Source organism: Paralichthys olivaceus, chromosome 13, assembly GCF_024713975.1.
Source record: "Paralichthys olivaceus isolate ysfri-2021 chromosome 13, ASM2471397v2, whole genome shotgun sequence".
Lineage (NCBI taxonomy): Eukaryota > Metazoa > Chordata > Actinopteri > Pleuronectiformes > Paralichthyidae > Paralichthys > Paralichthys olivaceus.
In genome coordinates this window covers 19,607,081-19,632,854 of record NC_091105.1, presented here as the reverse complement: position 1 = coordinate 19,632,854, position 25,774 = coordinate 19,607,081, and the positions used below count along the sequence as shown (strand labels likewise).

The following is a 25,774-nucleotide window of genomic DNA, read 5'->3' as shown; positions in this document are numbered from 1 at the left end:
ATGTATTTGTGTTCTTTACCTTGTACTACTTTAACATTGAGATTATTGCACACAAGTAAACATTATATTATATTATATCATATCATATTTTATTATATGTCTGACTTTTGTTTTTTGTTGTATTGAACAGTGTTTTTTTCTTTTAAATCAATCGAGATGTGATCTGATCTCAATGGGCAACAAAACCACTGCTTTTACCTTTTAAGGCGATGACATATGAAACTACGTCTCCCACACTGCATATCGTCTTTACGTCATCACAACAGGAAGTAGCAGGCTTGGCCAGTTGCTGTAAGTGAACGAGCGGAGAGCAGGGCGGCAATACGACAAAAATGGGAGTCGAGTGAAACACCGTCCGTCGGAGACACGGTTCCTCTTCTGCCAGCGCCCATGGGCGACACCCAGGAGCGACACCGACACGCCAGGACCCACTCAACCCGACGGTGAGGCTCTGTCCCTAAGATTCTTCCCGGTGGACCGTTCACCTATGATGGAACGGGCGATGGAGCAGCTCAACGTTCAGCTCAGCCGGCTGACCCGGTCCCTCCGCCGGGCCAGGACCGTGGAACTCCCGGAAGGTAACGACACCGAGTGTGGAAAGGCAGAGGCGCTCTTCATGTTCCCCTTCATAGTGATGTCACAGTCACAGTGAGGCTTCATAGTGGTGTCACAGATATGTCTCAGTCATAGTGATGACACAGTGAGGCTTCATAGTAATATCACAGTGAGGCTTCTTAGTGATGTCACAGATATGTATCAGTCATAGTGATGACACAGTGAGGCTTCTTAGTGATGTCACAGATATGTCTCAGTCATAGTGATGACACAGTGAGGCTTCTTAGTGAAGTCACAGATATGTCTCAGTCATAGTGATGTCACAGTGATGCTTCTTAGTGATGTCACAGATATGTCTCAGTCATAGTGATGTCACAGTGAGGCTTCTTAGTGATGTCACAGATATGTCTCAGTCATAGTGATGTCACAGTGATGCTTCTTAGTGATGTCACAGATATGTCTCAGTCATAGTGATGTCGAGGTGAGGCTTCTTAGTGATCTCACAGTGAGGCTTCTTAGTGATGTCACAGATATGTCTCAGTCATGACAATGTGGCGTCATAGTGATGTCACTGACATGTCAGACAGCTCACTGCAAAGCTTTACTGTGACATCGCTTTGACACCTTGTTAACTTGTTACCTTGTTGCTTCACTGAAACAGCTGGAGCACTGAGGAGAAGTAGCTCCTCCCTCAACCCATAACACACCTCTACAACAACTAATCTAATCATCATCATCATCTCCAAAGACCTCAACAACAGAGCCATCGTACACAAGGCACTCACACTGATCACCCCCCACATTCCAGTACCAAACAACAGATAATGAAATCCATGTGTAGTGTTTGCCAAAGGTGTCGTAAGAACAGTGACTCACTGCCAAACAATGTCTGAATGTGTAGCAACACACAACATGTGTGTGAAGAGTGAAACCTATATGTGTGAGTCAGTCAGTGCTATGCTTCTACACTGTACCTTTGGCTACATCTAGTGGCAGTTAGCAGTAACTACAGGTCACAAAGCTACAGTTCAAAATGTCTAACGTTGCTTGATTAAAGGTCCAGTGTGTAAGATTTAGGTGAAAGGGAACTATTGGCAGAAATGTAATGTAGAATAAGCCTCATGATGTTTTCACTAGTTCATTTCATCTAAATTGTATGAATTGTAGTTTTCTTTACCCCAGAAAAGGCCCTTTATATTTAAATACTTTATATTTACATTGAGGGGGTCCTCTCTACGGAGGCCGCCATGTTTTTTACAATAGTCCAGACTGGACAAACTAAACACACACAAAAAAGCAAATCTTCATTTTGAGAGGCTACAACTGACAGATGACTGACAAAGATTCACTTAACAACTGATACCACTAGATCAAGTAATCAGTTGATTGTGTTCTAATGATTATGTGATCTTTGTCGACTGTCTCAACACACTGGGTCCTATCATGCGCCGTAGTAAAACATGGGGTCTGTTAAATTTGATTGATGGTTTTATTTCCCCTCTACAGACAATGAGACTGCAGTGTACACTCTTATGCCAATGGTCATGGCTGACCAACACAGGTAAGCACTGTGGCACATTCACATGCTGTTAGCTGTAGTAACAGGTTTGGTCCTCTTGTCTGACCACTGCTGATCTACAGTGAATTAGTGTTGTTGTCATTGACTTGCTCCATCCTCTTCCCGAACAGGTCAGTGTCAGAGCTGCTGCTCAACTCCAAGTTCGATGTGAACTACGCCTTTGGACGAGTGAAGAGAAGTCTGTTGCACATTGCTGCCAAGTAAGATATCGTTCACTCAGTTCTTAATCACAACTGAGCTCACCACTGAATTCTGGGGCTTGTATTTGAAGTTTGTCTGAGGGAGGTGTATCCTTGTCTTTATAAGTGTGGGAGGACATGGGAGTCTTCATTTTAGAGCTAGACCTGCTTATTCTAGCTTATTGCAGAAATCACAGTATTGATGTATAAGTAGAAATTACAGTACAGAAAAGTCACGAAATTTGAATATATTTAATGTTTTACCAGTTGTATAGTTTGTCCACCAGAGACATTTTTCAGTTGATGGACAGATTTTCACCAAACTAAATGGGAATATGACTTGACAAGGTTTCTCCAGATGATTAAATTAGGCAATAAGGCCAACAATTAAATTAAGATATACATCTTCATATTACTTGATACTGATAATTAAATGCCACATTGTTATTTCTGTTAACTTTAAAGACTGATTTATGAAGGTTGTGGTTTAAAACTCTTCATATGTCAAACAGCAAAACATTTTACAAATCTTAGGTGATCATTTAGTTGTTATGCCTCTGACCTGTGCTTACACAATGCACGAGCAGCATATCAAAAAATATAGTAAACCTTTATTATATTGATGACAATATATTGCAATAGTTATTGATATGGTTATTTGTCCTGCCCGAGATCCAAATTTGGAAAGATCTTCTCTGAGACATTGTCATCTTAAAAACTAAGCTTATATAGATATAAAAAAAAACATATACGACTATTTGTTGAGATGATGATATCCCACTGCTGTTTCATAATGATGTCATCATGACATTGTTGGTACCAAAAATATTATTTTGAGCATCCTTATCCTGATACAAAAACATGATACAACTCTATATAACTGAGTGTTAGTATAGCAACCAAAAGCAACACTTAACATGTCACTTTATTTTCAGAACAATTTGTAATTTTGTTCGTGCTTCAATGTTTATATAAAAATTATATAAGGAAATAGTGATTCATCATTCGTGATTCGTCGTCCACACTCCCATGGTCGTCAGAAAAAACGTGTTAACGTTTCATGTTTATCCAAATGGTGAGAAAGCTGAGATTGATCTCTGTCATTTATCTGACGCTCACTGAGAAAGCTAATGAAAATGCTGTATATTGTGTTAACAACACTGACCTGTCACATACTGTGCAGAGCGGGTGTTTGTGCCTGTAGGAAGACTAAGTTGTTGTGTGCTCTCTCTACAGCTGCGGGTCAGTGGAGTGTTTGGTTCTGCTGCTAAAGAGAGGAGCCAACCCAAACTACCAGGACATCTCCGGCTGTACTCCTCTGCATCTCGCTGCTAGGAATGGGTATGATGCTGCATTTCATATCTGTTTACATGTTGCTGTTTTACTCAGTTTTAATTTATGTTTGTTCATTGCTACGGCTCAAAAATGCCACAGTATGTTATGAAGTATTTTGCAACCACGATTATTTACTTATACTAAATATTGTTAAGAAATGCTGCTGTCAGGGCTCTCTGTCTGGAATGAGTGGGTGAATGAGAGTTAGAATAAGGGTGGGTGGGAGGGAGGGAAGGAGAAAGAGAGAGGGATAAGGCTGAGAGACCCATGCACACACACCGTGCATGAGAAGGCAGGCTCTGTGATCTCTAGAACGCTGGAAAAATGATTTATTGTCATCAAATACTGGGCTGGTGGAGAGGAGCACTCGCTCCGTGTGGCTCTACCAATAGTAGATAACGTGAGCTCGCACATCATTAAAACAACAATTAAGATATTATCGCAGATGATAAATATTGCGCACCCCTAGAGTCCAGACAATAAGCACCTGGATAGTTGCATATTCTATTAATCAGGCCTTAAGTAAAGTAATGGACGCTACATTAAATTTTCTCATTAAATTTGTTTGTCCAATTAAATTTGAACTGTTGCTGCAATTTAGTTGCTATGTGTTTCTTCATCTCACACACAGTTGTTTCAATATTGGTGTAAACCTGATTAAATTAAAGCTAAGACTTAAATCTATTATCCATCATTTTATTTCAGATTGAATGTGCAACTGTCCCAACTTCTTATGGTTTAACACTGTTTCTGCTCTCTCATATCACAGACAGCCTCCAGACACTGTAGTATACATTATAGCAGCTACAACTGGGTCAGACTAATAGAAACATTTTAAGACATAACATAACATTTGTATCCATCTTCAAGACTAAATGTAATTTTTAAAGTATTTTTGCTGCTTACTTCTACTGTCACTTTGCTCGGCAGCAGCTGATTGGCTTGTTTGAGAGCTACTGTGACCTAAGATGTTACTGCTACTGTCCATATTCTTGCTTGTGTTCTTTGTGTCCCCCAAACACTCAGTCACACTGGACGGCAGTAGGGGGAGCTGTACTAGCGTCATAGCCTTGACAGTGAACACTAGAGTTGAGAGCATGGCAGATATAAATGGTGCAGTCCTGTTTCATTCTGTCCGGTGCTGCGCTGGCCTTAGTACCCATCATGCTTCTCTATTTCCATCACGTATATTTTTGTGACTCTGCCCTTTTGAGTCGTTGTAAAGATCACAGCCTGCCCTGCTGCTGCCCTGCATTGCTCTGTGAACAATACAAATAAGAAGAAGTTCAGTGAGTCGACTGACAAAATGTGAGTCTATTCAGCGTCCTCTTGACTGATGCATTGACTCGTGGACTGTTTGCGGCACTACTAGTGTGTGATGGTACTGTTACTAAACACTTTTCTTCCACTGTTCCCTCAGACAGAAGAAGTGCATGGGCAAACTATTGGAATATAATGCTGATGTCAACATCTGCAACAATGAGGGACTGACTGCTGTGAGTGGACGATAATCCTCTGGCTGTGGCTCATGTTGTGCTGAATATCTTAAAACCTTGTGTTCATTGTTGCTTATCAAACAACTGTGATGTTCTATCTATATGACTGGTGGCTAATGAACTCTAGTAGTCACACTGTCCTTGTGAACCTCTGCTACAGATCCACTGGCTGGCAGTGAATGGGCGGACGGAGCTCCTCCATGATCTGGTCCAGCATGTGACCAATGTGGATGTGGAGGATGCCATGGGGCAGACAGCTCTACATGTAGCCTGTCAGAATGGACACAAAACAGTGAGAAACTACACATTCTATTTAAACATTTTATGTGTACAAACTGAGCCCTGATAATTAGTCCGTAGGACTCAAAGCCTCGCAATGGCTTTTGTGTCAGAGACTATTTGTTAAGGTTTCAGGATTTTGTAGCATAAAGTTTCAGGGCAGTAAATATTTAGTTTTAGTGGGAGGGAAAATAGTGTCAAATTGTTTGTGTTGCCTCAGATTAGCTTTGTATTTCCTTTGATCAATATTTCCCCATGAGCCTTGGCATCATCCTCAGCCGCTCAGTGGCCTTGTACTTTGCTACAGCTGGTTATTTCTGTCTGGTGATAAAATGAAACTTGGCCATGAATGTAGCTGTGTTTGTGCCTAGCTTGCTATTGGTTTCTTTACTGCACCTAAGATGGTAAAACTGACCAGGTCAGTGTGGTAATCCCAGGATTCAAACGTGATTCTTCTAACACATGTGACATATTGTATATTCAGGAATAACTCATCTACAATGCCAAGCTGCAGCTGCACCAATTAAATACAGACAAAATGATGCAGCCTGTCATTAGCTAGCCACAGCAGAGGGTACACCCATTTGTGCTGTGCAAATCTTAAGGGAACACAAAATAAATACAAATTTTCCACAGAACACAGACTCATGTATTCAGCATAATTCTGTAATTCTAGTGTCTTATTTCTGTAGTTTCATCTGTCAGTTTTAGTGTAGCTACTCTGTAATGTCAGATGGGTCCAATACTATAATATGTGTTAGAAATGAAAGCACAGAAACAACACTCACTTTGTAATAGTTATCCTTTGATAGAGATATATTCTTATGCCTTTATGCTATTGATAATCAAGTAATTGCACAATGACAATCCAGACACTATCTCGTAGTAAATCTTAACATTACTGTTAATATTGTAGCTTAAAGTTGTGAATTGTTTAGAATTGTAAAAAAAGACAGTATTATAGTAAGTGAGAGTGTGTTGTGTTTGTACAGACGGTGTTGTGCCTTCTGGACAGTGGAGCTGACATCAACAGGCCAAACGTCTCTGGAGCCACGCCTCTTTACTTTGCCTGCAGGTATCAGTGATGTCATCAGTAATGTCACTATAGTGCCGTTATGTAATTGTGTGGTCACAGCTCGACTCTTCTTCTCTTCCCCTTTATTCTTATTAATTCACAGGTTAAAATAATACTGAAGTATTAAGGCGTGTGATATTCTAAAATACTCCCATTTACCTTTTGTCAGTACATGTTGTACTGCTTGTATTGAAACTTGCCTTTCTTCTGTAGCCATGGCCAAAGAGACACAGCACAGATCCTGCTCTCTCGAGGTGCCAAATACCTGGCTGACAAGAATGGAATCACTCCTCTGGATCTCTGTGTGCAGGTGAGCGTTTGTCACCTTAACCTTTCTTGTACTTTTCTTCTTTCCCTCCTTGTGTTTTGTTCTGTTCATGCTAAGCTCCTGTGGTTCCTGTTCCTCCCGTCTGCTCATCAGGGTGGATATGGGGAGACCTGTGAGATCCTCATCCAACATCACGGCCGACTCTTCCAGACCCTCATCCAGATGACACAGAATGATGAGATTAAAGAGAGCATGGTACAGTGCAGCCAGTTCGTCACTACGTTCATTGATAAGCCCTTTGTATACATCTATTGAGTCTCTGTGTGTGTGTGTGTGTGTGTGTGTGTGTGTGTGTGTGTGTGTGTGTGTGTGTGTGTGTGTGTGTGTGTGTGTGTGTGTGTGTGTGTGTGTGTGTGTGTGTGTGTGTGTGTGTGTGTGTGTGTGTGTGTAGCTCAGGCAGGTTATGGAGCATGTCTCTCAGCAGAGCGACAATCACTACCAGAGGATCTTGACTAGTCTCGCTGAAGTGGGGACCACCAATGGACACAAACTTCTCAGGTAGAATTGTACAGTCAATATTGAAGAAGATATAAATAAAAGGGATAAGTACCCAAAAATAAATCTACTTAAGTAAAGTACACATCATGGAAAATGTACTTAAGTACAGTAACAAAGTAAATGTACTTTGTTAAGTTCCACCACTGCCCATGTCTCAATTCTCAGTTACATGTCTGGTTTGTAAATGTGGCTCGCATAGCTTACCACAAAGATAAACAACCCTGTTCTGTCAAAATTTACTAACACACTGAATTTGTGGTTTTTATCTCCCTTTTTCATCATGATATGATAAACTGAAACCAGGATAGATTATGGATAACTGAACAGCCTCCTCCTCCTGTATCATGACTCAGAGAGATCAATACTCATCTCCTTCCCTGACTATAGACACATGACATCACAAACAGAAAAAATACTGTGTGCAGTTGTTGTTTCAGTGTCAGTAGGTTTAGTTTTATGTAGTTCATACAAGTCTTTTCCTTCTGTCCCTCCTCAGCCTGTCCAGTAGTTTTGAAGCTCAGATGAAGAGCCTGCTGAGAATCGTTCGTATTTTCTGCCACGTGTTCTGCCTGGGGCCTTCGTCACCCAACAACGGCAACGACATGGGCTACAATGGCAACAAGACGCCTCGCAACCAGGTCTTTAAGGTGAGTGGGAGGTCACATTTATCAATGCACACCTGGAAAATTTGCTGTCCTGCCTGAAAAAGGAAGGGAAAATGGGGAAAATAGCACAATGTTCCAAAAACATGAATATAGTCACAGTGTTTCCCTTAACTTGCTGCAGACTTTATACAAGTGGGCCAGGCGGAGAAAGTCTGCAGATAATCCGGAGGCTGTCACTCGGACATTTACGTTTACACATGCACCTCCTCTGGAGGACGTTTTGTCTGCAGAGTTCAGTACATATCTGAAGGCAGCTTATAACACATTCATAGTATATAGTTCACTGTTGTTCAACCCTACCTGGGGTCTTCATCCTCTTGGACTGTGTGGCTGTGATCTGCATTAACATTACTCATATTTCACCTGTGAAGAAAGAGAGGAGGAATTAGTCACTGCAAAGTTGGGGCCGTCACATCCATTTGCCAATTTAAAAAAAGACATTGACTAAAATGATGTCCCCGGAGAGTTTTTTTTTTGCTGCTGTTGTAGATCATTGAATTATTCTATAAATATTTCTCATTCTAAAAATGATTGTAGCACCTTAGTGGATTCCGTGTGCGTGCCTCTCTGCAGCCGTTGGAACTGCTGTGGCACTCCCTGGAAGAGTGGCTGGTGCTCATCTCCACAGAGCTGGACAGGAACAGGAAGAATCCATCCTCCTCCTCCTCCGGGAGCGAGATAGCCTCTCTGCTCCTCAAACAGCGGGAGACTGACCACTCTGGCTCCGCACCAAAGCTTCCTTCCCTGCTGGACCCTCAGATCGTCATGGAAACAGAGGTCTACGCTGACGGGGAGGACGTCATCTCCATGACAGCCAATCGGCTCAGTGCTGTGATCCAGGCCTTCTACATGTGCTGCTCCTGTCAGATGCCACAAGGGTGTGTGCTCAGCTTTCATGTGTCAGCATTCAGATCTCTCAATATACAGAGACGAACTGACTGCTGGAACATTTCTGCCACTATACAGTACAAGAAAATCACATTTTCACTACTGCTACTATCACAGCCACTATTAACAATATGCTACTGCTGACACTGCTTTGTTTGTACAACTGTCACTGCTAGTATTACTTCTGACATACAACTACAGCTATACTCTCAACTACACCTGCTGCTACTATTACTGCCGCTACTGCTTCTTTAAAACACAAGTACTACTACCTCTACTCCAAATGAACTAGTGCTCTATATCCGATGTTATGTCAGTGCCCTGTTCCCTTTCTGTTGTTCGTATAGTATTTCCAATGTTCCATAGTCTCTAAGTCAAACACATTTTCTCTGCTGGCAGCAGCAGCAGCTTCAGTCATGTGTCCTTGTCACTCCAGATGTGTTCAGAAACATCCCTGTATTTGAGTAGGAGGTGTTTTGGCAGCGCTCATTGCTCAAAACTCAATCACTGTTGTTACGCGCAGGCTGCAATGAAATGAAACTCGTGCTATTCCTCTGAAACAGAAGCGTATCTGCTCTGTGTGAATGATTGTGGATGACTGAAAGACACAGGTGAATATCTCCACCGTAGAAAGCTGCTGGGGGTTGTCACACACTTAATCTCTGCTGAGTTTGGTGTGTCATTGGGAGGAGTGACAAGGCCAGAGAAAAAACTTGACTGCAGACACCTCTATACATACTGCAAACTAGGGGTTGGGATGCCTTAGGTCAGAAATTCAATTCGGTTCTAATTTCATTTGTATAGCCCATATTTACAAATCACAATTCGCTTCAAAGGGCTTAACAAGGAGCAACACCCTTAAAATATAATATAATAATATTAAATAATATATAATAAAAATATATATAGTTTTAATTTATAGTTCAAATGCAGCATTCGGATTTTTTTTGTTCCCCTGACCCCTGAGGTGATGATGTCAGATTAGCGACAGCAACAGCTGCAGCAGGTCAATTTTCAGCACCACAGGAAACATTGTCATTTGTACATGTAGGTGTTTTTTTTTTTTTTTTACAACTTAACTCAAATTGATATTTTGTATTTGCTTCAACCACCTTTGGAGATAGTGGGGGTTCTCTATCTATCTCTATCCATAGATAATCTTCATTCAATTGGAAAACTAGTATTAATACTATTACCAAATTGATTATTATGCGCTGGTGAAGCATGTTTTTTTTGGGGGTTTAGTTAATCAGACTGACTAAAACATCAGCCATTATCCTCAGTACACATGTGCACAGGTAGGTTGTTCTATGTATCTTGAAGACCTTACCATTGTTCCTCTGTGTCTTGCATCTTTTCATATGACTGACTTCACGATGTTGAGATCATATCCCCTGTGGGGGCCAAACTCCGACAGTACTCCTTGTTCTACTTGTCTGTAAAGATATCTTCGTGATTGGGGTCACTGTCGTTGTGCAGAATGAATTTGTGACCAATCAGAAGCCTCCCCTGAAACTTTTCCGCAGTAGTGTGTATCAGTCTAATCAAAGACGTCGCTATATCTCTGTAAGAACTTGAGACTGCTCCCACTGTGACCAGCCATCCCTCATCTACCTCCTGTTTGCTCCCACATTTATGTCTCTTCATAATTATATGCAATTAGATCATTAAAGATGCTTAATTAACTGCCAGTAGAGGCCTGTTATTGACTCGCCTGCTAAAATTAGCTCTCTCTCTTCCTGTTTTTTTGTTGTGCTTGCTCTTTTCACCCGTCTGTCTATTGGCATTCTGGATGAGCGCCGTCTTCTATTATGGTCCAAGATCATTTTCAGTGTAGAGGTTTTTGACTTTTTTGATAAAAACAAGGGATCTCACTGTCAAGCAGTAGCTGCTGCCCGTCTCTTTTCAAATCTATTCTCGCTCCTCATGCTTCACATCCCTCTCTTTCTTTTTCCAGAATGACGTCTCCTCGATTCATTGAGTTTGTCTGCAAGCATGACAACGTGCTCAAGTGTTTTGTAACCAGGTGAGTCAGTGTGGCCCTCTGCCACGCATCAGCCTCTTCAAACAGTACCCAGAGAATTGATATTGATCCAGCACTTTCCTTCCTCTCAATTTATTTGCATGTTTGTCTCTGCTCTCTCACCTCGTCCTCTCTCTGCACAGGAATCCAAAGATCATCTTTAACCACTTCCACTTCCTCCTGGAGTGTCCAGAGTTAATGTCACGCTTCATGCATATAATTAAGGGGCAGGTAAGACATGCTGCATGATTGTGTGTGCTAGACTCTTGACTATAGATGCTAATTAATGGTTCTTATGCTATTTCACTTGTTTTTTTTAACCTCATTGACCATTCTGCGTTGCTCTTTTGAAATCATATTAGCTGATCTTGCACTTCCTGAGAAAGTAACCATGTTAGTAACTCTTGCACTATAGGCACTTTGTCTAACTGCAGTATGTTAACACTCCAAGCGGACTTGTAACGCTCTTCAGCTTTAAGCAAATCAGCAGATCGCATCTTCAGGTTCCTCAAAAATGTTTTTGAATATATTTTTACATTTTAGTGCTCTCTATCAGAAGTGGGAACTTTAAACCAGTTCTAAATTGTCCAAACCATTGAAATCTGAGCTTTAATCAATGCCGGTGTGTTTTTCTGAGTAAGTGTAGTTCTTCTCAAGCTGAGTAAAGTACATAAACATTTTCTCATCACCATACCTCTGTTTTATGTTAACAATGCTGTGGATCTAAAAGTACTCACCCCTTTTTCTGTATTTTTATACTTTGACAAGTAGCTCTTAGTCCCTCTGTGTCTGTATGTTTGTGTCTTTGGGGACTTTACAGAAAGTGACTTTGAAAGTCCTGTGTCTTTACTTCAGGATCATTTAACTGTGTTACAACCACGGCGATAACACTTGTCTTAAGTTCCATTTATACGGCTTCATAAATTTTAAGTGCTGCTCTGAGTTGTGTGCTGTTCTGCAGCATTCATATTTGAAATGCAGCGTTCGAGCCTCGTTACCCATGGATTGTGTCTTGCCTGGGAGCAGGCTCTTGTTTTAATTGCAGACTTTAACCTGGCGAATTTGATTTCATCTTCTGATTCTTCTCTCAGTGTGCAGCGAAAGCCCCAGGGGGGAAAAGCCTTTCTCTCTCATCTTTCACTCTACCTCCAGTGCTTGGAGAACAAAGGCATATACAGTATTATGCAAATAGACTTTAGCTTCATCTTTGTATTTCAGAACCGAAAGCTTTCCGAGGCATCAGTGGAGGCTGAAAAATCCACAGTCTGAGCATTGAAAGCACAGTAAAGTGGTAATTAGTTTAAGAAAAGTGCTGTGCGATGTGGTGTGAAGTCTTGTTTTCCCTCTCAGCCCTTCAAGGATCGCTGTGAGTGGTTCTACGAGCATCTCCTGGCTGGCCAGCCAGACTCAGACATGGTTCATCGTCCGGTCAACGAGAATGACATCCTCCTCATCCACAGAGGTACAAACTGTCCTTACCACCATGGACCCTCTGCTGTTCATGTGTCAGGGGAAGAAATATAATGCACTCTCCAGTGTAATGTTGCCTGGCTTATTAGCAAGAATGAGACTGAAAATTAGTTTCTGATGGACATTTAGTCTCACTTTAGGACCAAGTTAACGCCAAAACAGCTCCTCACTGAAAGTTTCATTTATTGGATTTGCAATCTGCGTCATGCATGTTGAGTTTTGTTGCAGCTGCATTTGTGTGGGTTTTTTAGAAGACTATAAAAACGATAAATAAGATACGTATATACATCTCCGGTGGTTGCCCCACTACAACAATGCAGTGGTTAATAGAAATAAATGAGCATCCTTTAAAGGATCAGTGTGTAAGATTAAGGTGAAAGGGATCTATAGGCAGAAATGGAATATGAAATAATCTTAGAGATGTTTTCAATAGTGTGCAATCTAAATTGTATGAATAATTGTTCTCTTTACCCTAGAATGGGCCCTTCATATTTAAATAGGTTCTCTCTACATCATTCTAAACAACTGAAGGCCTTTAAGTTTTAACAGTTCATTACTGGTTGGTTTGGCACCAGTGGTTACTGGTTGTAATTTAAGGGCTTATATGAGTCGGGTTTAATTATGTGTCTCTATGTTAATTGTTCATTTTTATCCTCTTATTTGTCAAATATGTCAAACTGCCACTATCATAGTATTGTCAAGTCAAAATTCTTGTCCTTTCTCACTGTTTGATGAGTCATCCTCAAGAGCATTTACTCATTTTGCATCCAATAATAATTAAATCTTGAGTATTACTCCCTGTGACTATAAATCCAGTTATCGACTTTGTTTGCTGCATTGTTGAAATACATCCCTCTGCATCACATCTAGCACATCATTACATGCGCGCACCATTTCCTATGAAAACCATATGTGTGGGTTCAGCGATTTGAATCCCACATAAGAAAGATGGACTCTGTCATTAACAGTGAAGTCTGATGTTACACAACATAAATAAAGTAGTGGTGCTGAAAGGCTATTGCTGAAAAGATGCCAAGGAAAAATAATATCAAAAACAGCTTTGATATAGTGGATGTGGGGGATCATCACTAAGGCTCTGTGACGAGTGAAAGAGAGGAACCTTCAACACCAACAATGTTTGAAGTTCAAAAGGGATATTTACAAAAATTAAGAAATATATATATATATATATATATATATATTGATTAAGTTGGCACTTGAGATATTAAAAGTAAATCCATATCCTTCAGTGTCACATTTTTCCAACAGCATCCACTGTGGATGGATCCATCTATAAACACAAAGATTCACCTCGATGCAAAGTTCTACAGTGTTTGTATGTGTGTTTGAGTTTGTCACAGAAAGAACAGGATGCAGCATCAAACCTAACCACTGTATCTGCCCTCCTCATCTCTTTCAAGTTATGTTACACAATATTCTAATTCTGCTCTTCTACCTCTCTAACAGACTCCATATTCAGGAGCAGCTGTGAGATGGTTTCCAAGTCCACCAACGAGAAACTCAAACAGGGCATTGCTGTTCGCTTCCATGGCGAGGAGGGCATGGTGGGTTTCTAATTTGTGCCACTGCATGAGTTGTCAGAAATCAAACCTGTGATGGACCAGCAGTGATCCGCTTCCATGACTTAATGTGTTCCTAAGTGGAGTGGTCTTGTGTGTGTTCCAGGGTCAGGGTGTTGTTCGGGAGTGGTTCGACATCCTGTCCAATGAGATCATCAACCCAGACTATGCTCTGTTCACTCAGTCAGCTGATGGTACCTGACATTTTCCTGTTAATGCAATAACATTCACTGTGAGAGGCAGACCTTTATCATGTGAATTGACGGGGCGTGTGTGTGTGTGTAAACTTCACAGGAACCACTTTTCAGCCCAACAGTAACTCCTCAGTGAACCCAGACCATCTGAACTACTTCAGGTTTGCAGGTCATATCCTGGGTTTGGCTCTGTACCATCGACAGCTGGTGAACATCTACTTTACCCGCTCCTTCTACAAACATATACTGGGTAAGAGAGAGGGAAAGTGATGGCGTCAATGTTCAAAATCTGTTATCTGTTATGGCTCTAGTTCTGAAATGGAAAACAGACTGGGAACAGATCGTTTTCTAAATAAATTTTAAATATATCAGTAGTTAATAATATTTAATACCAACAGTAAATTACATAGAAATATACTGAATATACTGTAAAACTTCAGATCTTGCCATAAAAAACACAAATCCCTTTCTGTACTAAAGGTCATTCAGGTGATTGTTGTCAGTACATCGGTACAGTAATGATCTACTCCAACGAGGTTATATTTTGGTTTGGTTTGTTTGTTTGTTTGCTAGCAAGATTCTGCAAAAGCTACTGGTAAGCAGCTGAGTTTTGGAGCGCTTTTCAACCTTTTACTTGATCTCTCAGAGAATAAGTTGTGTGTGTTTTCCAGGTATCCCAGTGAGCTACCAGGATGTATCATCCATTGATCCAGAGTATGCTAAGAACCTGCAGTGGATCCTGGACAACGACATCAGTGATCTGGGTCTGGAGCTCACCTTCTCTGTGGAGACAGATGTGTTCGGGGCGATGGAGGAAGTGCCGCTCAAACCTGGAGGGACCAGCATCCTGGTCACCCAGGACAACAAGGTCAGTCACACATGGCCAATACAATGCAGAGCTCTGTTTGTTTGGTGAAAGACCAGGCTCAGTGTGTGGTGATGAGGCTTTATTTTAATACTTTCTGTACAAAGTTTTGAATCAATGAAAATAATGCATAAGAACCGTATTCCTGTACCCAGGCTTGACTTCCATATCTTTGTTGCAAGTTTTTTGTCCTTCAGGTTCTGTGCTTGGTTGATCAGGTGATCGATTTGGCCTGTCAAGGATCTTCCACCTCTGTACCTTGAAAATCTGTTTGGTTGCTTCTGTTGTAGTATATTTAGGACCGTTGTTTCGCTGATTGATGAGTTTTGTTACATTTGGCTGAATCTTGGAAGGGGGGGGGGGTTATACAACCGTCTAGAGCTCTTAATAGTCATCTGCCTTCCAAAAACTACGATGTAAATAAGTTGTTGAAATCAAGCAAACTGCTCGTCCTGACCTTCCCTCTTCCTGCCACGTTACGCTCTTCCCAGACCATCATTTACATATTTGCTGCGTTGGCTGTCTCTAATGCTTGAGTTTACCTTTCATAATTCCTCACAACATCAATAATATATGTGACTTCCGGAAATGATTAGCCTGTCTCCATTGCATATATGCAGTGAGTAAAAATAGCCTTCAGTTACTCTCATAACAAATGACTCAAGTAAAGGCCAGAATTACCATTTGAGAAAAGAACTCAAGTAAAAGTTGCATTTCTTAAGGTTATAATCGACTTACTACTGTCAGCCAATGATGGCTATCAGTCTGTTCTCTCTTTGATTCAATGGCTCAAGTATAGAATATAGGACAGGAGTCTGTATGTGGCACCTCAAGGCTTAGTTCTCAACCATTGTTATTATATTGTGATCACGATTTAAGGCAAAAAATTTTCTTATCTCAAATCATCAAAAACAAAGCAATTCCCTGCCCTTTTGTCCTGATTAGTATTTAAATATAAGCCCAGAAAAGTCTTAGATTCTGATGAGAACACGAGACATTAACTTGTAGTTATTGACTTAAAAGTTTTGAATATTTCTGTGGGTTCATGCTGCAGCAGTGCGGCTGAAGGTGGCGTTAATGACCATTCCACTCTGTCCATAGTTGGACTCGTATGATCGATTGAACCCTCTCCTGTAGGTTTTTGCCTGGAGGAGTCCTAATTAGAGATTGCAGTGCTGTAGGGTCCCTGCAGATGGCACTGTCACATCAAGCAGAGAATAGCTGGACAAATAACTATGTATGAATTGTGTCTATTTCGCTTGTCCATCAGTATCTGTGTGTACATTGTGTGTGTCCTCTCTCAGGAGGAGTATGTGCAGCTGGTAACGGAGCTGAGGATGACACGAGCCATCCAGCCTCAGATAAATGCCTTCCTACAAGGATTCCACACTTTCATCCTCGCCTCACTCATCCAGCTTTTCGACGAATATGAATTGGTGAGTCGTCCTCCTCTGACCTTCCTGTCTTTTTATACCTTTTCCTCTATCTGTTCCCTTCTTTCACAGTTGTATTCTTGTCCCCCTGAGCCTGCCACCCTGCTCGGCTCTGGCTCTGATGCAGGGATTGATTAGCCTTGTCTAGTGGGGGGTCACCTTGAAGCTCCTCCCTCTTCTCCAACTCTATTAGAGGGTTGTCTTTTTTTCTGTATGTGTCGCTGGATTTCATGTCCCCACTCCTGCGTGGATCAATAGTGTAGCATGATGATTATCCCACCCTGGATTTGTTAGACATACCTCGGTCATGCTGTCATTGGAGGGCAACTGATAGGCCCTGTTTTGTGTTTTGCCGTTTCACTCTCACACATTCAGCATTCTCCATGTACATACAGTTTAAATGGAGAGTAAGGATGGTAATATTCAATTTTGCCATTGACATTTCATTTCATTGACAATAAAATTTGATCGAATCCAGTTCTGGACACACTCAAGAAGCTTTAAATTGACAATGAAAAGCTCTACTGAAATAAAATGAACTCATGGTGGGGTTTCTCATAACCACTATTCTTTTGAGCTTTCCCACATTGTAAGCATTTTAACACCAGGTGATTTTTGGGCTCATAAAGTGCAGAAGGGATTTTGAGTTTAGTCTATATGCCTCCATGTGGGCATTATCCTGTCGTGTTGTCCATCCATCCCATTCTCGGGAACTCGATATCTCAAGAATGCTTTGAGGGAATTTCTTCAATTTTGGTTCAAATATTCAGTTGGACTCATGGATGAACTGATTCGATTTTGGTGGTTAAAGGTCAAGGTCACTGTGGCCTCATAAAGTATGTCTATGTGTTTCTTGAGATCTTGAGATCAGCTCGAGGAAACGTCTTCAAATTTGGTACAAATGTTTACTTGGACTCAAAGAGGAAATAATTAGATTCTATATCAGGACTGCCGTAGGGAAATTCATTACATCTGTCGCATTTCATTGCCACTGCATTTTGTTGCTTTGTAATTGTGACATGTGCAATGACAATAAAGTTGAATCTAATCTAATCTAAAAAATCACTTTGACTCATGTATGTACCTGATTTGGAGGTCAGTGGTCACTGTGGCCTCTCAAACACATCCAAAGATAATTCTTTCAAATTGACACTTGTTAACTGGGAATCACTGATTTGTTTTTGGTGATCAAAGGTCAACGTCACAGTGGCCTCAAAAAACATGTTTGTTGGCCAAGACTGCTTGAGGGAATGTTCTCAACTTTTGATCAGTTGTCACTTGGACTCAAAGAGGATTACATTATGTGACGTTATATGAAACTGGAAAATAAATGATGCAAAATATGTACATGTAAACTGCACTGCTGGTTGGAGGAGGAATACAACCACAGTGCGGTAATTCTAGTTCTTAAATCTTTAATTCACACTGATTAGCCACGATATTAAAGCAGGTCAGCGGCAGATTAGTGTGCATTTCTGCTTTTTGGTTTCCCCAGTTCTGTGTAGCAGCCACAGGTGATGGCCCCCATTTGTCATTTCATTCACTACAGATGTCACTCTTTCCCTCTTTTATTCCTCCAAGCTGTCTGAGCATCCTCCAACTGAACTGTACTGTTGTTCCCAAGGGCTTCAGTTTTTTGTTTTAACATTTTTATGTCCCGCAGCAGTGTTTGCTTTTCTTTTTCAGTTTGTTCAATCTTATTTCAGTCTCACTGGCACCTTGTCGCCTTCAGAGCTTCCACTACAGTCATACAGGACATTACCTGTAGTTGCATCTTGGCCTGATTTTCTTTGTTTGACTTCAGGCTGGATTCATGTCAGTTCACTCCATGACTGTTCAAGTGCATCGTTTTCCATTGTCAAAGTTAAAATGGTCTTGGCACAGGGAAAGGAACCCCACTGTATTTGTGTGTAAACTAAAAACGATTCCATTAAAATGCACAAAATGAAACATGTGAATTACACTTTGAACCAATGATATGACTGAGAACCTGCCGAATGTTTTTTCTGCAGTGAAGAGAAATTATATTGTTGACTCTGTTTCTTGGATGAGGAGATAAAGTCTCATTTCTGTTACAGCACTGCACCATCAGCTTAAGGCAAATACAATAAAAAGAAAGAAGAAAGAAAAATACCCATGAGCAGAGCCAAACCAACAATTAATGTATCTTTTGCATGTGTATCCAAAGCCTCATATATCTCACTCCTCTGGGCAATAGAGCTCTATTGTCATAAAACAACTAATACACACATCAGTGAGCCACACATTACAACAAACACACACACTTTGGTTAATTTTAACTTGCATTTGTCGTCCTGCTGTCCCAGATACTCACCTGAGCACCAAATGTGAAATTAATCCACTGCTTCTAATAGTTCTCAACAAATACACAATTTCCTCCTGTTTGACTATAAAAAAAAAAAAAAAAAACGTTGTACAGACGTTTTAAGTTCATGAAAACAAAGAAACAAGAGAAACTCTGCGGGAAGCCAGAACCAACTGAAAACTTTGTTGTCCTCATGCAAAACATGGGTGGGTGCGTGGCTGGGTGGTTGGAGGATACACAGTAAATACTGTTTCTTAGTCAATACTAATACAGGAATTCAGTGTTACTGCTGTCAGTTTGCATAGCATTCCTGACCTCAGGTTGTGACACAAATTATTTAGATGGTTTCTAGATGCGGAGGTTTACAGAGTGAGAAAAGGGCACTGGGAGAGGATCAGTGCTCAGTTATGGTAGATATTCTGAATCAGTATTGCAAGGGATATAGAGAGGTCTATGTATCCATTACAATCAGTGCAGGGAAAGAGCCATCCTTGGATAACCAGCTTAACAATCAAACTGCACCGTATTCATTAAATCAGTTGTTGACAGTTTTTCTCAAATACTGGGGTTTTTATGTCACTCATTTTAAGCTTTTTAGCTCTTTTCACCTTTTATAATTCTCAATGTCTTAATATATAGTTTTGAGCTTCAAGCTGTGTGTGTGTCTGTGTTTGGATTCGTATGTGTGCGTACAGGAGCTCCTGCTGTCAGGGATGCCGGAGATCGATGTGCAGGATTGGTGCAGGAACACTGAGTACACTAGTGGCTACGACCCCCAGGAGCCTGTCATCCAGGTGGGCTCTTGTTTCTTCCATCTGCCTGACATAGACTGAATCCTTTAAGACCACACAATTGTGTTTAGTCCCGCTGATGTTTACTAGTTAGGTTTCCCTGACCTTACACACAGGTCGTTACCTTATTGCATTTATGGATTTGTTTAGAAATGTTGAAGGAAAGCTGCAGATTATTTATGCCATACATGGTGCAATGTATCATCAAACTTTAAACTATTTCTAACTTTCACTACATATTATTTTTCAAGCGGCTGATAGAACACTTTAGGTTTGCTGCCTTCTCTTCCCTTAGGCTTTATGTCTGCATATATACAGTTTTAGAGCCAGATGAGCCCACACATTGGATCTTTACCACTTGACTCTGACACTCGCAGCCGTTACTCATCAAACGTTTAAACGTTCCAGAATCTGGATATAAAATTGAATTTGATTTAAAGGCAAATTTATCATTCCCCTTCATGACTTGTTTTTTTTGTTTTTTTCTGACCCACCTAGAGGGTGAATGACATAAATATGTAGGTTCAGCTCAGCACTGAAGACTTCAGCATCATTTTAGATTCAACAGTTAAAAACAACGAGAGATAGGGGTCAGTTTCTGTTTCCAATCATCAGATGTTCACGATAGAGTTATTCATGGGTTCCTCAACCCGGAAAACTTGTACCTGAGCCATACCCATCTATCATTCACAACCTGGGACCTGGACCCCAAACCTACCTAATGTAACGTTTCTGCTATTCCTCGCTTGTTAATTGAAATAGTAGCATGTTTAAAGATGGTACGTGACTCATTTCCAGTCAGCTTTGCACACACACACAAACACACACAAACACACACAGGACTTTCATCAGTGATGTTTGACACAGCCGGAGCTGGGTCTTTTTGGTTCCACTTGGTTATTACACATAATGTTTAATGGACCCTTGACCCGCGATAATATAACGAGATCCAACAAAGTCACAACTCAAAGACAACTAAATATTTATATATATACATATTTCCTTGGAAAAAGGATGAAGATGAAGGTTCAGGTGAAATTGTTCCCTATACTCCCCAATATAGTGTAGGAGCCATTTTACTTGAGCACAGACGAGGCAGAATTGTATTCATGTCACTTCCTTGTGGAGGAACAAAACAACCCCCCCCCCCCCCCCCCCCCCCCCCCCCCCCTGGGATATCAGACTGCATCTGTCTCTCTGTTTAGCCATCAGCTAACCCTGTCTGTATTTTGTTTTCTCAGTGGTTCTGGGAGGTGGTGAAGAGCCTGACCCAGGAGGAACGAGTTCTTCTGCTGCAGTTCGTCACTGGAAGGTTTGTCGGTTGCATTTATTCTATAGTTCTTGATGTAAGAAATGCGTGTGAATGTTTGTTGTAATGATGTAACCTTATTTCTCAGTTCCAGGGTTCCTCATGGCGGTTTTGCTTACCTGATGGGTGGCAGCGGTTTACAAAAGTTCACCATTGCTGCAGTGCCGTTCACCTCCAACCTTCTACCTACCTCTAGTACCTGGTAATCACTCTATTTCTCTGTCAGTCTCCTTGTGTTGACTGAGTTCTATTCAGACCTGTTTTATGAAAGTTTGCTCTTGATCTTGAATCCTTTTATTCATTCACGTAATCCTTGACTTGTCATGGTCTCATGAGTGTGTTCACGGTTTTGTCTTGGTTCATTTGGCTTTTTATTTTCTTGCCTTTTCATAAGAATCATGTGTGGTAGCAGACTGGATAAGCTGCTCTGCTTAAAGTCACACATCAGTTCTCCAGAGAGACATTCAATATTTTAGTTTTTTTTTTTTTTAACACTTACTGTATATTTTCCTTTGTGCTTCTTTTCCATATTATAATAATTTCCTTGGCAGTTTTCCAAAAAGAACCATATTATTTATTATTAATTGGTGCCAGTCTCATCTGACATCGAGTAACAGGTTGTGTCACTGCCGACATGACATCATCATATCTCAGAATACAGAGACTAACAACCATCCACACTCACATTCACACTTTTGGGCAATTTAGACCCTGTTCTGATCTGGTATTAACGTCTGTCCTGATGGTCAGTGATAAGTGCACTCAAACCCATTAAAACCACAGTGAGAGGGGGTCTGGGACGGATGTAGCCATATTCTTTTCGCTGTGTGAACACCAAATGTTCTCCAACTGTGGCAGATCACACTTGTAATTTAATGGAATTGATTATTTGGTAGAATCCACCAGTTGAACTCCATTGACCATTTTAACTCTTATGGAATGACATTTAACATTACCACAAATTTCTTCATCTTCATACATATCAGTTTATTTCAGGAAAATTATAGGAAGATTGTGTTCTTCAAAATAGACCACTACACAAGATATTTTCTCTATATTCTCACATTTTAAACCTTTCTAAATCCAAAGTTATTTTCAGTGGCAGTAGACCAATAACACAGTGTAAGAATATAAAATGAGGACTGATGTGTTTCTTTGGACTAGACTTTAGTCGTGTGTGGATCTTAAACTCTAGTTACACTAAGCTTAGATGGTCTTACAGCCATGGCTTAGTGCCACACTTATACTGTGCTGGCAACGACGCTCAGAAGAACTGTGAGGTTTATTCTTCCCTGGAAGCAAGTAAGTGTTCTAACCATCCCTCGCGTTCCCCCATCCGCCCTGTTAAAGATTAAAAAATGACTAAACAGACAGAGAGACAGTATGAGTCACTCTGCAGCCTCCACAGCCAGGGATACCACTAGAGGGCAGTATGTCTCCTCAGAGCCATTAGGTACTGTCATTCACATACACTGATGGCACACTCTGGAAGTGGGGAGAGACTTCTGCATGGTGGAATGTGCATCAGATAATTCATATGAGCCATCATGACCACAGTGTTGCACAGTGTTGACCATGCCCCCCCCCCCCCCCCCCTCCCCCAGTGCCCCGACTCACTTTTTCTCCCCCTCTGCAGTATCAACATGCTGAAACTACCAGAATACCCGAGTCAGGAGGTTCTGAGAGACCGGCTGCTTGTAGCTCTGCATTGTGGGAGCTACGGCTACACCATGGCGTAAACATCACATCAGTTCCTGCTACCATGAGAGTCTACAGACCCAAGCAACAATCCCACCTCCACATGTGCTCTTTTAGTTGTCAGGTACTGCTTTAGACAAAATAAGGAAATCCAGATTCTTATTGATGAGCTGCTGGAGAGGCACAACAGACTGAATGGAGGCCACAGGTTCTGGAGCTCCAGTCATACCTGTGCCATTACTTTTTTTTTTTTTAATTGATGCTGGTTTCAGGTAATTTATGCAAATAATAATTTGATATATTTAAATTTCACTATTTTCAAGCATTTATGAAAAACAGCATTTATAAAATGAACTCTACTATAGCATAATCATGCAAGCTTACTGAATGTCAAATATCGACTGAGTTCAAGGAGATTTCCATATGGATGCAGGACAGATCATATTGTTCACCTTGAAACATGCTGTCAATCAAACTGCATCATATTCATATCATAGGTTCACAGTGCAGATTCATTTAAAGGGCCTGCCCCAGGCCCACATGCCAGCAGACTGGTATAACAAAATAAATCCAAGATTTTAGTTTTTAAGATTTGTTTTTATTTCTTTCAGTCTTTTAAGTCTTCATTTACCTGTTTTAATAATCCTTGTCCGTTCATTTGGTTTAAAGAAACAATCCAAGCTTCTCAGCCGCCCCAATGGGAGCATACGTGGTGTGCTGCTTTACCAGCCTCCGCTTTTCTGCTTTCACATTCTTAACCTGGCTGCAGGGATTTTCTACCATTCAGCCACAAGTTACAAGAGCATTAGTTGCAGCCCAACACTGATGTTGGGTGATAAGGCCTTGCCTGTATTTCTGTTCCCCTCAAAGGTATTGGGTGTAGTAGACTTCAGGGCTCTGTGCAGGATGCACATGTTCTTCCACAGCGGCTCTGTGCAACAACAGGGCCACAAACAAATGATTGACCCAAACTTTAAGACTACTATTATTATAAGGTGTTGTATTAATATGTATCCTCAAAGAAAATAAGGGGGCCTAACTAGTAGAAATACACATAGTTTAAAATTACACTCAAGTACTCTATTTGAGCTGCAGTGTCCAAAGACTTTTGGCCACAAAAGTGTGTAAAATGCAGTATTTAAGTGCAAATAATGCTGATACAAATAATGCTGATACAAATAATGCTGATACAAATAATGCAATAACAGTGGTCAGGACTCTACAGAAAAAAAAGTGAACACAACAATGAATTCTGATGCAAATACCTTGGTATTTGTAATATCATGTCGACTGTCCTTTACAGATACACACAGATACTATACGAATAACAATACAGATACACACAGATACTGGACCAATCAAAAGCACATTGTTAAGTTGGTAAAAATAGATGTCCGTTGGAGAATACCAATGTAGGGGGCGCTAACAATGCAGGATAATAGTAAGTGTAATTTTTTTTTTTTTCTTTTGGGTAATTACAAAGTTACCGATAAAAATATAAGCCAAGGACAAACATTTGTAATTTCTTAGAATAATAAGTATGCAGAAGATGAACTGAATAAATAATACGTTGAGGTGAGGCTATTGAAGATACTGTATGGCCAATGGGTTTTCGACCTATCTACATACAGTAGCTGTGTGAACACTCCCTAAGTATAAGAGGTATGTGTCATGTAGTTGACTGTGAACTTCTTTGCTTACGTTTGTCTGTATTCGTCTGTATTTTGTGCTTCATGAGCAGTTTTATTTAGTGATAGTTGATTGTTTGTCTATGTCCCAGTCAAGTAGACTTTAATGAGGAATGATACAACATATCTGAACATGTTTGGCTTGCAGTGCCAAAAAGACAAAGCTGGAATCATTTTAAGTGCATTCTTTTTTTGTATTCTGCCGACACAAAGATGCTGAAAATGTGCTGTACTTCTAAAATGAATGGGGACAATGTCATGAATGTATCAGGTAGCTTAGTTTTCCTTCTTTCCATTTGTAAAGGGAGTGTACATATTGATTTAAAACATACAATCCTATTATCCAGCAGTATTGTTTTGAATGCGTCACCTTTTAGCTTTTGTATTCTGATTGTTGAAAATGGAACATTTCTACATTCTTCTGTAAATATCTTCAATTATGTAGTTTGTCAGAGTAAGTTTTTGTGCTTTGAGATTTTATCCAATAAACCTTGTTTTGAGAAGCCAGGTGATTTGGTGGCGAGCTGCACAGGAGGGCCGGTCTCATGTTTCTGCTGCGACGAAACAAAAGGGAGATGATGAGAGTGAGGCTGCATGCAGTTGATGCATGCAGCCCGTCAGTGTTGGTGTGCGCACACATAGTCGCTGTGGGTTTGCCTGCATAGACATATGTGGCCACAGCATGAGTGCTGTGCTGGGTCACCAGTTTAGAGCAGCAGGTCTACTGCTGCTAAATGGCCCTTAACCAGTGTTTAGTGAGCCCAACATCTGCTGCAGCACCGTCCTGACAGCACATTACACTGGCTGCGACCTCTGCCTCTCTCCTCACCCCTGTACAGTATCGGACTAGAACTGATGCCACACCACACGACAACATTTATGCAAGCAAATAATGCACTATTATATATGTGTATATGTATACATAAGATATAGTTCAGAGAGACGGTTGAATGTTTTACCATATGGGTGAAATAAATGGAAATGGGTCAGAGATCAGGTGAAAAAACTACCTATGGGTTACCAAGGATGAGGAGAAATTCTCATAATTGAATGAAAAATTATTAAAATATTAAATTAGCAATTTAGCCTTTTGTCCTAAGCAAACATTTACAGTTACTTCAAATTTGCATGCAACATTTAGATAAAGAAACAACACAGAATATAACTATAACATTTGAGTTCTGTTGCACAGAGGGCAGGGTGGATCTGCCAAAACTGAAAACAAAGCTTGTCATTATAGTTTTCAGGGGGTTCATTTGACTATCCAATCAGAACTTTGGAGGCAGGACCATAGGCTCACTGTACGCATCGGTGAAAATGTCAAAATAACCCCCCCACTCACAACGTTAAAGAGTGAGTAATAAAAGAAACACATTTTGTTGTTTCTAAGTTCTGTCTTGATCCATGTAGCATCCTTCCACCAAGCTTAATAGAAATCTGTGGAGTAGTTTTTGTGTAATCCTGCTGACAAACCAACCAATAAACAAACTAGAATGGCACTTAATAGAGCTTAACATATC

The 25,774-nt window shown here is 40.7% G+C and overlaps 1 protein-coding gene across 3 annotated transcripts; it reads left to right on the top strand.

Moving 5' to 3' along the window:
* Positions 1–253: 253 nt before the first annotated feature.
* Positions 254–24,783, top strand: hace1 (HECT domain and ankyrin repeat containing E3 ubiquitin protein ligase 1). 3 transcript variants are annotated; one of them, XM_020091434.2, is made up of 24 exons: positions 254–578; positions 2,062–2,116; positions 2,245–2,334; positions 3,550–3,654; positions 5,069–5,144; positions 5,305–5,436; positions 6,416–6,498; positions 6,712–6,808; positions 6,920–7,021; positions 7,218–7,324; positions 7,821–7,971; positions 8,563–8,867; positions 10,835–10,903; positions 11,044–11,131; positions 12,251–12,362; positions 13,838–13,935; positions 14,057–14,144; positions 14,245–14,394; positions 14,816–15,012; positions 16,314–16,445; positions 19,464–19,562; positions 20,801–20,871; positions 20,957–21,070; positions 22,505–24,783. In XM_020091434.2, exons 1-24 carry the CDS (start codon positions 488–490, stop codon positions 22,605–22,607), a joined length of 2,715 nt encoding a protein of 904 aa, XP_019946993.1. In that variant the 5' UTR covers positions 254–487; the 3' UTR covers positions 22,608–24,783. The 3 variants fall into 3 exon arrangements, with proteins under 3 accessions (XP_019946993.1, XP_019946992.1, XP_069393253.1); XM_020091433.2 differs by having other exon boundaries at positions 278–578; positions 8,527–8,867; XM_069537152.1 differs by lacking the exons at positions 254–578; positions 2,062–2,116; positions 2,245–2,334; positions 3,550–3,654 and adding an exon at positions 4,459–4,956 and having other exon boundaries at positions 8,527–8,867.
* The last annotated feature ends 991 nt before the right edge of the window (positions 24,784–25,774 follow it).

What these genes read in the sequence shown, in the direction of transcription:
- hace1 (XM_020091433.2), top strand. Translation starts at nt 488, where the DNA reads ATGATGGAACGGGCGATGGAGCAGCTCAACGTTCAGCTCAGCCGGCTG. An exon ending in TCCTGTCAGATGCCACAAGG is followed by an intron (nt 8,868 to 10,834) that starts GTGTGTGCTCAG and finishes TTCTTTTTCCAG; the next exon opens with AATGACGTCTCCTCGATTCA. An exon ending in TTTTCGACGAATATGAATTG is followed by an intron (nt 16,446 to 19,463) that starts GTGAGTCGTCCT and finishes GTGTGCGTACAG; the next exon opens with GAGCTCCTGCTGTCAGGGAT.